General features: G+C 35.4%; 1 protein-coding gene across 2 annotated transcripts; it reads right to left on the minus strand.

The window, feature by feature from the left end:
- Positions 1–994: 994 nt before the first annotated feature.
- LOC107845476 (plant intracellular Ras-group-related LRR protein 6) lies at positions 995–12,074 on the minus strand. 2 transcript variants are annotated; one of them, XM_016689829.2, is made up of 21 exons: positions 11,826–12,074; positions 9,126–9,189; positions 8,888–9,024; positions 8,694–8,780; positions 8,539–8,614; positions 6,697–6,771; positions 6,526–6,595; positions 6,364–6,441; positions 6,200–6,260; positions 5,999–6,077; positions 5,499–5,589; positions 5,145–5,205; positions 4,997–5,064; positions 4,850–4,920; positions 4,053–4,190; positions 3,486–3,590; positions 3,124–3,248; positions 2,950–3,046; positions 2,795–2,869; positions 2,294–2,349; positions 995–1,433 (listed from the first exon to the last, which is right to left on the minus strand). In XM_016689829.2, exons 1-21 carry the CDS (start codon positions 11,888–11,890, stop codon positions 1,358–1,360), a joined length of 1,755 nt encoding a protein of 584 aa, XP_016545315.1. In that variant the 5' UTR covers positions 11,891–12,074; the 3' UTR covers positions 995–1,357. The 2 variants fall into 2 exon arrangements, with proteins under 2 accessions (XP_016545315.1, XP_047254342.1); XM_047398386.1 differs by lacking the exon at positions 3,486–3,590 and having other exon boundaries at positions 11,826–12,064.
- Between the last annotated feature and the right edge of the window lie 354 nt (positions 12,075–12,428).

Below are 12,428 nucleotides of genomic sequence, written 5' to 3' on the forward strand. Positions count from 1 at the left end.
GGAGAAAGTATCTTATACATAATTTTTGAATATCGAAATTATTATAGCACTATAACTTAAGATAAGAATGATATATCGACTAAACATGATAGAGATATTGAGCATACAAATAGTCGAGCATTATACCCTAATCATGCGTTCAAAACCGTATAAGCGGTGTATGTGACACCCTTGAGATGTATTAAAGTTCATGTTTTTGCGTGAGAAGAGTGTCTTGGATCAACTTTTGTGCACCTCGATTAATACACTCTAAAGATGTATTAAAGTTCATGCTTGTACTTCAGAATAATATTCGGACCAGCTTTTGTGCACCTCGATTAATGCGCCCTAGAGATGTATTAAAGTTCATGGTTTTGCTTCAGAATGGTGTCTGGGTCAGCTTTTTGTGCACCTCGACTAAATGTATCAGGTAACTCTGCTCAATTCATTTCATTAACCACTGAGTTTATGCATGGTAGACTTCAATTATTTATTCATTTTGTTTTTCAGTGAAAACTTAATCACAAGATGGCTTCTAGGCTTCTAGCATGCCGAGCCCTATGCATTCATTCCCTCTGAGACTCGCCTAGGTCTTTTTCATCTCGTAAAGCAACATTTCTCTCTTTAATCATCTCTTCAAGGACATAGAGAGCTTCGATTCACCTTCTTCCAAATGGAAGGACCCTCACTCTAGGGTTTTCGAGAAAGAAGAAACAAGAATTGCTTTTACCTTTCTATTTGTGTTCTTCTACGTTAAAGGTCCTTTCTACACAACGATCAACACGTATCATTTAACTCTATCCACCATAACATAACTTTACGCAGATGAAAAACAAAAACAATGAACTAGCATTTTGTCTCTCCGAGAATTCCTTGGAAGGTTCTAACCCCATCAGTAACGTAATATCCCTTCCCCGTTTCCCCTCCTCGAATATAATTTTACAAAAAGAACTCCGATCGTACCTACTTCATTGATCACATGCAAGAGTGCTTTACTACATGAAACAATGGAAGATGACATAAGTAGAATTTAGCATTTATACAAACCAAGATGGTCTCTTAACAAGTTTGTTCATTTGGATTACAACAACAAAAAATATGGGATACAACAATTGTACATTCAAAGTACACACCTTAAACAGGAGATGATATGTCTCTTAAGTTGCGCGGACTCTTCATTTTTTAGGCAGCACCCGTGTCGGATTCTTCAAAAATACACTACTTCTGGCGAACCCGACACGCGCCTGTTGACGTTTTTGAAGAGTCCGACCAACATAGGTATGTCTCAGATAAGCGGCAAAAGTACAAATTTCAAATAAATGCTCTGCTTAAATACTCACAACCGCAGACCTCGTTCAGGAATCAAGATTCAAACAGGCTAATGCTCTACGATTCTCTCCTTCAAGTACGTCAAAACGCCTTTTGTTCCTCGATCCAAAATGGCCCTTCGGATGCTGAGGAATTTAAACAGAAGAACAAAAAAGAAATATAGTTCAACCAAATGTGCTTTCTTAACAAGATTTTTACTGGAAGATACAGTTAGAGGTCGTTTAGTTCAAACCCAGATTATCCTGGAATTACAACCACGATTATCTCACCTTCTATATGAGATAGAGAATATCACGATTATGGTAGTTCATACCCGAACTATCATGTGTGCGAGTTTCCTGCCTAAACTATCACCAACAATTTATCAAAAGGCACATGAACTATTAATACCTAAATTTCAAGGTACGAAAAGTGAACGATTAATAGTTCAGGTGTGCTTTCATAAATAGTTAGCGATAGTTCAGGTAGGAAACTGGCACACCTGATAGTTTTGGTATGAAACTCGGAATACTTCAGATGTGTTTTTCACCCTTTATTCAAAAATTTATCCTGATTTAGATAATGCCACTCAACCAAACACGGGATGAATTTAAACTTTTAGATTTTATACCGGGATAACCTTACTTAATCCCTCCAACTAAACAGCCCCTCAAGGAACCTTGTCATACTTTGCAAAAAGAATTGGTGCAAGGAGTTGGTGATTAGGTGCTACAAGCAGAAAGTGGAAGCAATTTGCCATCTTATTAGCACTGAGTAACTTTGTCCACCAAAACTTTAGGCGGACGGGAAGAAATCTCTGCAGAACCGAGTATTTCTGATTGCTAGCTTTCTTGTTTCTGTATCAAGCCGACTTTTATGTTCATGTTTTCCGTGAGGTGTTTTCTATTATTTGTTTCATCCTTTTGCACCAATTCCATTTGTTTAAGCGAACAACATAATACAGAAGAAAGATAATAAGAATACTAAAGGAAGGAATTAAATTCACCTTCGCAGTGGGTTGCCGTCCAGTTTTAACACCTGCAGACTGGGTTCAAGCAAACCCTACAAAACCAATTTTTTTCAAAAAAAAGTCGGTATATATAAAATCATCTAATAAAAAAACTGCAGATAAGATGTTTAGATTGGCACATGAGTACTCTTGTAATCAAGATTTTATCAGTAACAGCACCATTGTTTCTTCACTAGTTACCTACAACAGTAGCATTCAGACTAACAACATATTCACTTGTTGAAAAAAAAAAAATCAGAACTATTATTGTGCTAGGATTTGCACCCGGTCTCCCATCGTTCATTTTCAGCTTCATTGTCCGTTAGGCAACACCTATATCTCAGTATGCATATAGCAAGATACTTCAAAAAGCCTCATGTTGTCTATCGACTCAAATTATGACTTCCAGAGATTTAAGTTTTATCTCTGAAGGTTTATGTTGTTTTTTGACTCAAATTATAACTTCTTGAGATCTAAATGCTTAGAACTTAGACTTACCAATTCTGGTGGAAGAGAAGAAATATTATTGTCTGATACGTCGAGTTCAGCGAGAGACGTCAAGTTTACGATACCCTATAGACAAATGATGGCATATTAAAAAAGTGTTTCTGTCGGATACAAAACTCTATTTGCTCATAAGAATAGTACTTTACCTGTGGAATTGATTGAAGGGAGTTTTGGCTCAAATCAAGAATTCGCAACTGCTTTAAGTTAAGTATATCACTTGGGAAAATAGATATTTGCATCCTTCTGTTCAACCAAGTACCAAACATAAGTCACGTCTAAGATTTGGAAAGTGTTATACAGTATGCGTTTTATTAACAGACCTCAGATAAAGCTCCTGCAACTCCGGTAGGCAAGAAAATGCTGGATGCTCTGGTAAGGAACATTTATTGCCACTCAGATCCAAAACCTGAAGCTTGGAAACAGCTTGAAAGGCAGATGATGGTATCTATGCTTCGGGAAAGAGTAGGTTTAGAAACAAATTGTCTTAGAAAACATGAAACAAGAATTAAAAAAAGCAAAAACACTAGAACTATCTTCATATACTGAGGTGCTGACAAGTTTCATGGTGTTTTCTCCACTGGTCATCTAAGTGACTCATTTGTTAGTCTTCCTAGATAACTAACACGGGGAACATGCAACAAATCTAGTGTTAGTAGCGCAGGACTGACCTAAAGTCATTTACCTGTCTGAGGAGATTATTGTCGAGCTTCAAACATGTAAGCGCAGGAAGAGATGGTAAGACTGAACCAGGCCAATCTTTTATCTTGTTTTTGGATAAAATGAGAGCCTACGTTTAAAAAAAGATTTAAGTGATTAGCAACAGACAAGTCAAGACCAACCAATTCTTCATTCACAATTACCATGATATTATGACAAACTAAATGAACAATCCTAGAAAGTGAGAGCTCCCAAAAGTTTGATTAATTTATATTTTCATGGACCAAAGGACTATAACCTGCCGAAAACAAGAAGAAATGGTGTTGAAATCCCGAAGATATGTGATTAAAGAGGGATGACAAGACTCAAATGTCCAATAAGTGTAAGGTGACCGCGTGCAGAGGCAACTGGTGTTACAATTTATCCACAGCAAAATGACAACTATCACTCTACTAAAATCAAAGATATATGAAAAGATCCTGCTATCAGCAATATCTTCCATAACGATAATGATTGCCCTTTCTTTTTTTCTTTACCAATCCTGATCACCTTTCAGATGCAAACGTAGAGAAAGGAATATACATTGTTATACCTCCAAGGTGATACAAGAGCAAAGTTCAAGAGGAAGTTCTTCAATTGAGTTCCTTGAAAGATCGCATTTTGAGATGTCACTCGAATTCCAGACATCTGAAGGGACAGCAGTCAAACCAAGTCCTGCTAATGAAAGCTCCTGCAAATACAACTACTCATGATGATACGGCCACCAGAAAAGGAGAAGAAATAAATGGACTTTCCTATCTAATGTAGCATTACGTGCAAAGTCACTTAGCATTCATTGCAGTTACCAAATTAAGATATATTTAGATTATAGAGAAATACTGAACATCTTCAACTATCAAGTTCTAGCTTCAGGGTACAACACATGCGTTTTGCACACATTTGTTTATAGCAGCTCTCCGAAAACAAGCTTCATGTCAATTGTCCCTTGAATTAACTAGAGGGCATAATATTGTATTACCGAAAATATAAGCTCGACAAATTGGAAATGCCCCTCTGCACAAATATTTTGAAGCTTCAAATGAAGAGAAGATTGTGATATTAGCTTAACTGCTTTTACTCTCATTGTCATGCCTATATCGCACTACCACTGCCTCCAGCCTATTGAAAAGTAATAGATATTAATGGACTAACTTTTACAAGATCTGTATTTTCAGACTCGTCAAATTGGATATGTAGACTACAAGTCACCAATTGATGACATTTTGGAAGCTAATTTCATAGTAAGATTTAACTTTATTCATCTCCAGTGGTCGCCTAACATCCAGCTGAACAAATATATTCTTCTGACATGATCTAGGGGATTTTAGAACTATAGAGTTAGAGAATAACCTTTGAAGACAGGGAAAGCCTAGCTGCCATGGCAACAACATCCTCCTTTCCAGGCGTAGAAGTCGCAGACTCTACATTTAGAGTAGTTGCATCAAGAAAACGAAAAAGAGAAAGAATCCCCTTATTGAGCAACTAACACCATCTTACCTTCATCAGTTGGAAGTCTACTTCGAAGAAATCTTAATAGAGCAGGTGTAGGTCCGTTTACCAAAGAGCTGGAGACAGTTTGAATAAGTTAAAAGTACAGAACAAACAACTTAAAACAACAATAAAAGCGCCAAGATCTAATTTCAACCTCCGAAGCGTTCTAATTGGGTTGCCAACAAGCACAAGCTTCCGCAAAGTTGTCATTAAGCCTAAGTTATGAAGTTGTAACCAAGATTAGCTCATATAAACACAATATAATATCAAAAACATTATATGCTCTTGCACTCCTAAGAAAAAAACACCAAGAAAGAAAGAACAGAACACAAAAATTCCTTTATGCTGGTACTATAATAAAAGTTACACTTACCTATAAAAAGAAAGGACATCAAAAATGACGTGAGAACTAAAATACACAATGTCAAACAACATAGCTACACCAAATACACCATTATTATTGAATTTACATAAAAAAAACAGGAAGTGAGCTTCTAATACACCCTACCAATCTCTGGAGGCAATCCAGACAACGAATTGTTAGATAAGTCCAGCATTGAAAGTTGCAGTTTACATGCCGCTGCCGGGTACTCCTTTAACTGCAGACGAGAATAAACAACTTATTCCAACCACAGAGCCAGTTGAAAAAATTATTTCACCAACAGGAAACAGGTTACACTATAGACCAAGTTACAACATCTGGTTTTCAGGACACTGCTAATATCTTCAGACGATATTTTTAAAATGGCCCCAGACCCCACTTTGCGGGAATACACTGGGTATATTGTTGTTGTTGTTGTTGTTGTTGATATTTTTTACATGGAACACTTCCGCAAATTATAAGAATCTCCTAGTGATTTTTTTTTTTGATAACCATAAATCTTCGAGGCCAATGGCGGCACGGGACAAGGTTTGAAACTCAATAGTTAATGGACCCTCTCCTTTACCCTTCTCCATTTGAATACCAAGAAAATCCTAGTAAATTGAAGATGAAGAATAAGTAATCACCTGGTTTGAGTGGAGATCAAATATCCCCAACCTATTAAGTGTGCCTATCTCCACAGGTAATGAAACGAGTGCATTATTCCTGTCAAAGTGGATAAAAACAAAGAATGTGGCGGTGGAAAGGGCAAAGGTGAATGTAACGAAATAGAATAATCTTATTCCTCTCAAAACCAATAGAAACACAAGCATCAATGCCATAAATACCCGATATAGAACTCCAAAAGAGATGAGCAATCCTTTATTGAGGATGGGATCGATGAAATTCCTACAAAGTTCAAATGAAGAGAGCAAACCAGGTCACGTTAACTAACAAAGGAAGCATTATTTAAAGTACTGCCACAACCGCGAAAGAAGCTTGATGTACTCACTATTTTGATTGAGATCAAGGCGAATCAAACGTGAAAGGCTTCCTATATTTTCTGGAATGCTATTGAGCAAGTTTTTTGCTGTAGAAGTTAGATGCGAGATAAATCCAATTCCTTATTAAGAGTAAATTTCGCAGTACAGAGATAATAGAATCAGAGTTTTACATGCATTGAGTTCAGTAAGCATTCTGCATGATGCCATCAAACTCTCAGGCAGTGAAGTTAACTCATTTCCCTAGCATGAAGATAACAAAATGTGAATTGTCAAGCAGGACTTTCGGAGTCCAAGACTATAAGAATTCATCAAGCAGTAGTAAGTCAATCAGGTTTTCGTACCTCGACATCCAGCTTTGTCAATTTTGAACACTTCGCTAGATCTGCTGGCAAGCTGGAAATGCTATTGTTTGATGCCTGATTGAAGGAACAGCCAGAAGAAAAAAAAACTGGTGAACAAAGGGAGAGGAATGGAGAATGTTAGATAGTTTATGTATTGATCAACAGTAAAAGATTGATTCTTCCAGTCTTTGGAGTTATTCACGCTAATAAGACTTTTAAATGTACTTAACTCCCTTAAATGAATCATCCTCACTAACGAGAATAATTGATATACTTTAGATTTCACCTAAGTGAGCTTCATAAAGCATAGTCAGTTTCAAGTTCAAAACAATTAAAAATAAAAAAAAGGGAAGACAGTTGCAATAGGATAACAGCTTGTGCAAAATTAGCCTAAATATGAGCATTCCTAGAACATAACAAACGTTTGGAGCTTGAACAAAGTGGATATGAAGAGAAGAGGCCATCGAAACTCTTTCTTTTATATTTCATGGAATGGAAGAAATAAGAAAGATTTGATGAACAGAAAGAAATCACAAACGTTTTGATGGAATTCAACTCCAAGACACTTCCTAGAAGCTTATGTTTACTTATTCAGTTAAGCTGGTCCAATCTAAAAAAAGGGCAGCCCAGTGCACTAAAGCTCCCGCTATGCGCAGGGTCTGGGGAAGGGCCCCACCATTTCACCCCCGTAAAATAACTCTGACCATTTTCTGTATTTTGCAAGCTCCTTAGTTCTAGTTTAATCTCTTTTGTATTATGGCTCACCCAATCTTTTCTTTGCACTCTTTTGTAATATCTACATCTGCTTGATGCCATCAATGAAATCTACTAACTTCATCAAAAAGGGAAATAGGAGAGCTTTTGAAGAGAGAAACATCCACGGTTGAGGGTCAACAGTTCTCTTCTACCTCTTTGTATGTATAGTGTAAGTGGAAATGCTAACATGTGTAGAGAGTTAATTCGATTTCTCGAGGGCTTAATCTTTATTGCAACACATTTGCATTTACACGCTATCTTACTTAAGTATAAATGAACTCTTTTGATTTATACAAAAAGGAAAGTTCAAACTTCAAACCAAACTTAAATGCAATATTTAACACCTTTCGAACAGACAACGACCAACAAACAATGTCTAACACAGTTTTCAGGTAAAACACCTTGAGCACCAATCAGCTTGGACTGAATAAATTCAGATTTAATTTCCTAGTTTTGCCTCCTAGACAACGGCATACCGTTTTTTTTAATTTCAAGTTGAAAAGTAAGCAATTTTTTCCTCATAAACTTGAAGCATTTTGGAAAAGTATAACCAGGGAGGAGAAAGTATATATAAAACAGCGACAGTATCATGAAATAGAGCCGTGTCTTTTTATCACGGAGATATCAGTTTTGGCTTTCATTTAGTTCAGATTAAAGCACTGATATTTGTCACTGATGTGTTATTGCCATTTATTGTGCAGGCTTATCAGGCGCAACTGCTGTGAAAACTACGCAAACTAAAATCAATTATCTTAGATAAATGTTTGTTTAACAAAAAATTAAGCTTGGGCATGGTTGTTTTCCCGCTAGCTCTTATATGAATGACACAGAAGGAGCATAATAGGAAAGCATTTCCTGTCTCTAGTTTATTTTTGGTGCATCCATGAGGCTATCGTTTGTATAGATGTTGGCTCTAAGTTCTCTACCATGTGATATATTACTTGAATATGGGGATTTTCCTAGCATTAGTAAAATTATCTACCTTATTAGTTAACAAAATCAAGACAAACAGTTAAACATTTTAATCAGAACCATCTTTTCTTAACATAGAAACACACACATATCGTCAGAAAAATTAGGTGCTACCTTGAGGTTTGCCAACTCGACACATCTTCCAAGGGAGTTAGGGAGATCATTTAGTTGGTTGTTTGAGCAATCAAACCTGGAGTCAGTGTAGATATTTAATAAGACGGTAGTACTTCAAATTTTATTTGATACAGTGGTGAAATGATCAAACCTACTTGACTAGAGAAGCTGCTGTTCCGATCTCTTCCGGAATGTTCACTATCAAGTTAAATGATACATCTAAGGACTTCAGCATATGAAGCCTAGCAGAATAAAAGAAAAACCGTTAACATCTCTGATCAGCTTTCAAGTAAAATGCTAAAAAGAACCAGTCGTATTTCAAGATTGAAATGGTTAAGAAAAAACATACTCTCCAATGGCAGCTGGAAGATGCGTTAGCTTGTTGTGACTAACATTTAGCACCGACAGTAGAGGTAAATTTCGAAGGTCCTCCTGCAATGTTTCTATGTTGTTGTGAGCCAAAATCAGCTTCTGTAGTTCCACGGCCTAAACATAGTAAAAGGCATAAATTTGCATTAGCAATTCTCACCGAAATAAACAATATGCCTAATGAACTAAAAAGTATAATGAACAAGAAATCCATATACCTCCCACCACTTCACATCCTCACTAGTTGCATCCAAACTTTTGTATATATCAGTGGGCACCTCACTGCATACGAAGAAGAAAATCATTTTTCATGCCTTCTACCTTTTCTTATTGATACAAATCGACCATTTATTATGTCTGTTCCTAACAAACTTTAAGATATTAAATCTTGAAATTATTATCTAAAAGACAGGTATAGTAGTCGTTCAATCACCTTAGACTCCTAAATATAAATGGAGAAAAGAAATATGAAATGTCTTGGCATAACATAACTATCAAATACCAACACTTAACCTGTCAGATGTATAAGATACTGCTCCCTTTGTCCCATGTTTTATTTTGCCACATTGACTTATTAGTCATTCCAAAACATTATCCAAATCAATAATGAACATAAAAGGGCAGCCCGGTGCATTAAAGCTCCCGCTATGAGCAGGGCCCGGAGAAGGGCCCCACCACAAGGGTGTATTGTACACAGCCTTACTTTGCATTTCTGCCAGAGGTTGTTTACAAGGCTTTGTTTATAAGGCTTGAACCCGTGACCTCCTGGTCACATGGCAGCAATTTTACCAGTTACTCCAAGGCTCCCCTTCAGATCAATAATGAACATATTCTAACTTATTAAACCTTCCAATGTTACCCTAGACATAAAACGCCATGGCACAAGTGTTTTGCGCTTCTTTTTTTTTGTGCATCACATCTCGTTAGACAGCCACTACGTTTATATTGTTTCTCATAGAAGGGAGTATAAAACTACTTACTCTTTGAGAAGTAACAAGAATTAATTAAACAGCGGTTAAATTGAAAATTGATGATCTTTAATTTTCTGACATACATCAGTCATTGCTCCCTTTTCTTGAATTTCAAAGATGGATAAAAATACAGATTTTGCAGCTATACAGTGTTGCATATTCCCCGTTTCACGCACAATGCTAATAGAAAATTGAACCTTCAGTGATGTAAAAGGAAATATATAATCAACTCAATTAAAAAAATTGTGCGAGAAAAATAGGAGAATTAGGGACTATCCTGTGAGAGCGGTTTGATAGGTTGAGAGAACCGAAAGTTCGGGCTATAATTTCCATAAGAACAAAGTTAAATATCATTCGTGTGTAACTCTAAATCTATATTGAATTCATAAAATCTTTTCATAAGTTCTGAGAAAATCATTCATCAAAGTAAAACTAACTCCAGGACCGTCAATGATGATCATATCATAGATACACATCAATCCATTCCTCAGTCCTCGCACAGCATTATAACAATTAAAAAAAACGATTTTGCAGCTTTAGAATGTTCTAAAATCACCGTTTAAAGAACATGCAAACAGCAAAATTGAAAAGTGTGATAATCAAAGTACAACTAATTCCAGAATCGCCAAGAATCTTCATATCCTAGATACACATCCATCCTCGGTCCTCACACAACATTATTACAGGAAAAGATCGATTTTGCAGCTTTAGAATGTTCTAAATTCGCCAATTTAGGCACAATTCTAACAGAAACTGATCCTCGTGAATCAACTCGATAAGAATAAAAGAAGGGTGTTAAGAGTCTCACATCGAAAAAGGGATGGGTAATTGGTTTCTTATATGGTCTTGGGCTATGTTGCTCGGACTCTTCAAAAATGTCAACGGGTGCATGTCGGATTCTCCAAAATTAGTGTATTTTTGGAGTATCGTGCAACATCGAAAGTGAAGAGTCCGCGCAACTTAGGTCTTGGGCAATCCTTCTCTCATGAGCTAGGTTTTGGGGTTAAGTTACTAAGATTCATTTATTAACAAAGTGCGCTAATCAAAGTACAACTAACTCCAGAATCGCCAGCGATCTCAATCTCGGTCCTCACTCAACATTATAACCAAAAAAAACGATTTTTGCAGCTTTAATTTCCCCGAGAAGATAGTTCAATATCAATTATAACTCCATATTCAAAATATCTTTTTCATTAATTCTGCTAAAATTACTCATAGAAGTACAACTAACTTGAAAATTATCAACAATCTTCAATCCTCAACCCTCACTCAACATTTTTTTTAAATAACTTGGGTTCCTGGACCAGCTTGCATGCATCTCCAACATTATTAAATTCTTCACATTTCACCGTTTAAAGCACAATTCTAACAATGAATTGAATTTTTCAGAAATGAAAATGAATAGATCAACTCACTAAACCAAAAAAAAAAAAAAAATGTTCAAATTTCTCTGTTTGAAGCACAATTCTAACAATAAACTGAATATTCAGAAATGAAAATGAATAGATCAACTCAATAAAAAACAAAAAAATATTCAAATTTCAACGTTTAAAGTACAATTCCAACAATAAACTGAATTTTCATAAATAAATATGAACAGATCAACTCAATAAAAAACAAAACAAAAATTAAATAAATGTTCAGATTTCACCATTTAAAGCACAATTCTAACAATAAACTGAATTTTCAGAAATGAATATGAACAGATCAACTCGATAAAAACCAAAACAAAAATTAAATAAATGTTCAAATTTCACCATTTAAATAAATTGAATTTACAGAAATGAAAAATGAATAGATCAACTCAATTAAAAAAAAAAAAAAACGTAATTTCACTGTTTTATGCACAATGCTAACAATAAATTGAATTCTCAGAATGAAACCAATAGATCAGTTAAATTTTTAAAAAAATGCTAGGAAAAAAAAAGGAAAAATAGGTAGATTTACCTGAGAGAACGATTAGATAAATTGAGAGAACCAGAAGTTCTCGCAGCTTTCAGAACTCGATCCATAATTTTTTTTCAGATTTGTGATCAATTTCTCATGATTTTGAACTAGCGAAACCATGTAATTTGTTTTTGTATAGTTGAACTTAGTTACATTTACATGTTTGTTGTTTGAGTAATTGGTAAAGACTGTGATAGGGAGTTTACGGGTTAAATTAGACTGCAGCAGAAATACAATATAACGCTGCTTATAATATATCCATACAAGATAGCTGCTTATAATATATCCTTGTGGTGCATAGTGTTGATAACTTTATGCATCGGGCTGCCTTTTTGTTTTTTTTGATGTTATTAGGAAGGTCAAGAGTTCGAGCGACTAAAAGAAGTTTGTGTCATAAATATAAATGCAAGGTAAAAGTGGTAGTTTGATTGTACTTATGATTATAAATAAAAAATTGTTTAATTTTCTTATTAGGACGAAAAAAATATTCAAAGCTTAAAGATGGAGTATGATGATTTCGTTATATAAGAATAAAGGGGACATATAGAGTTGCAAATGATCGAGGTATCAAATGATTTGAGTCATATTATGAAAGTTTGGAAA

Source organism: Capsicum annuum, chromosome 10 (genome assembly GCF_002878395.1).
Source record: "Capsicum annuum cultivar UCD-10X-F1 chromosome 10, UCD10Xv1.1, whole genome shotgun sequence".
Taxonomy (NCBI): Eukaryota; Viridiplantae; Streptophyta; class Magnoliopsida; order Solanales; family Solanaceae; genus Capsicum; species Capsicum annuum.

Excerpts from the sequence above, each read along its gene's own strand:
- LOC107845476 (XM_016689829.2), bottom strand. The coding sequence starts at position 11,890 with ATGGATCGAGTTCTGAAAGCTGCGAGAACTTCTGGTTCTCTCAATTTA. Across the intron at positions 9,025-9,125 it reads AGGATGTGAAGTGGTGGGAG|GCCGTGGAACTACAGAAGCT; the intron begins GTATATGGATTT and ends TACTATGTTTAG. Across the intron at positions 3,047-3,123 it reads TTGCAGGAGCTTTATCTGAG|AAGGATGCAAATATCTATTT; the intron begins GTCTGTTAATAA and ends TTGGTTGAACAG.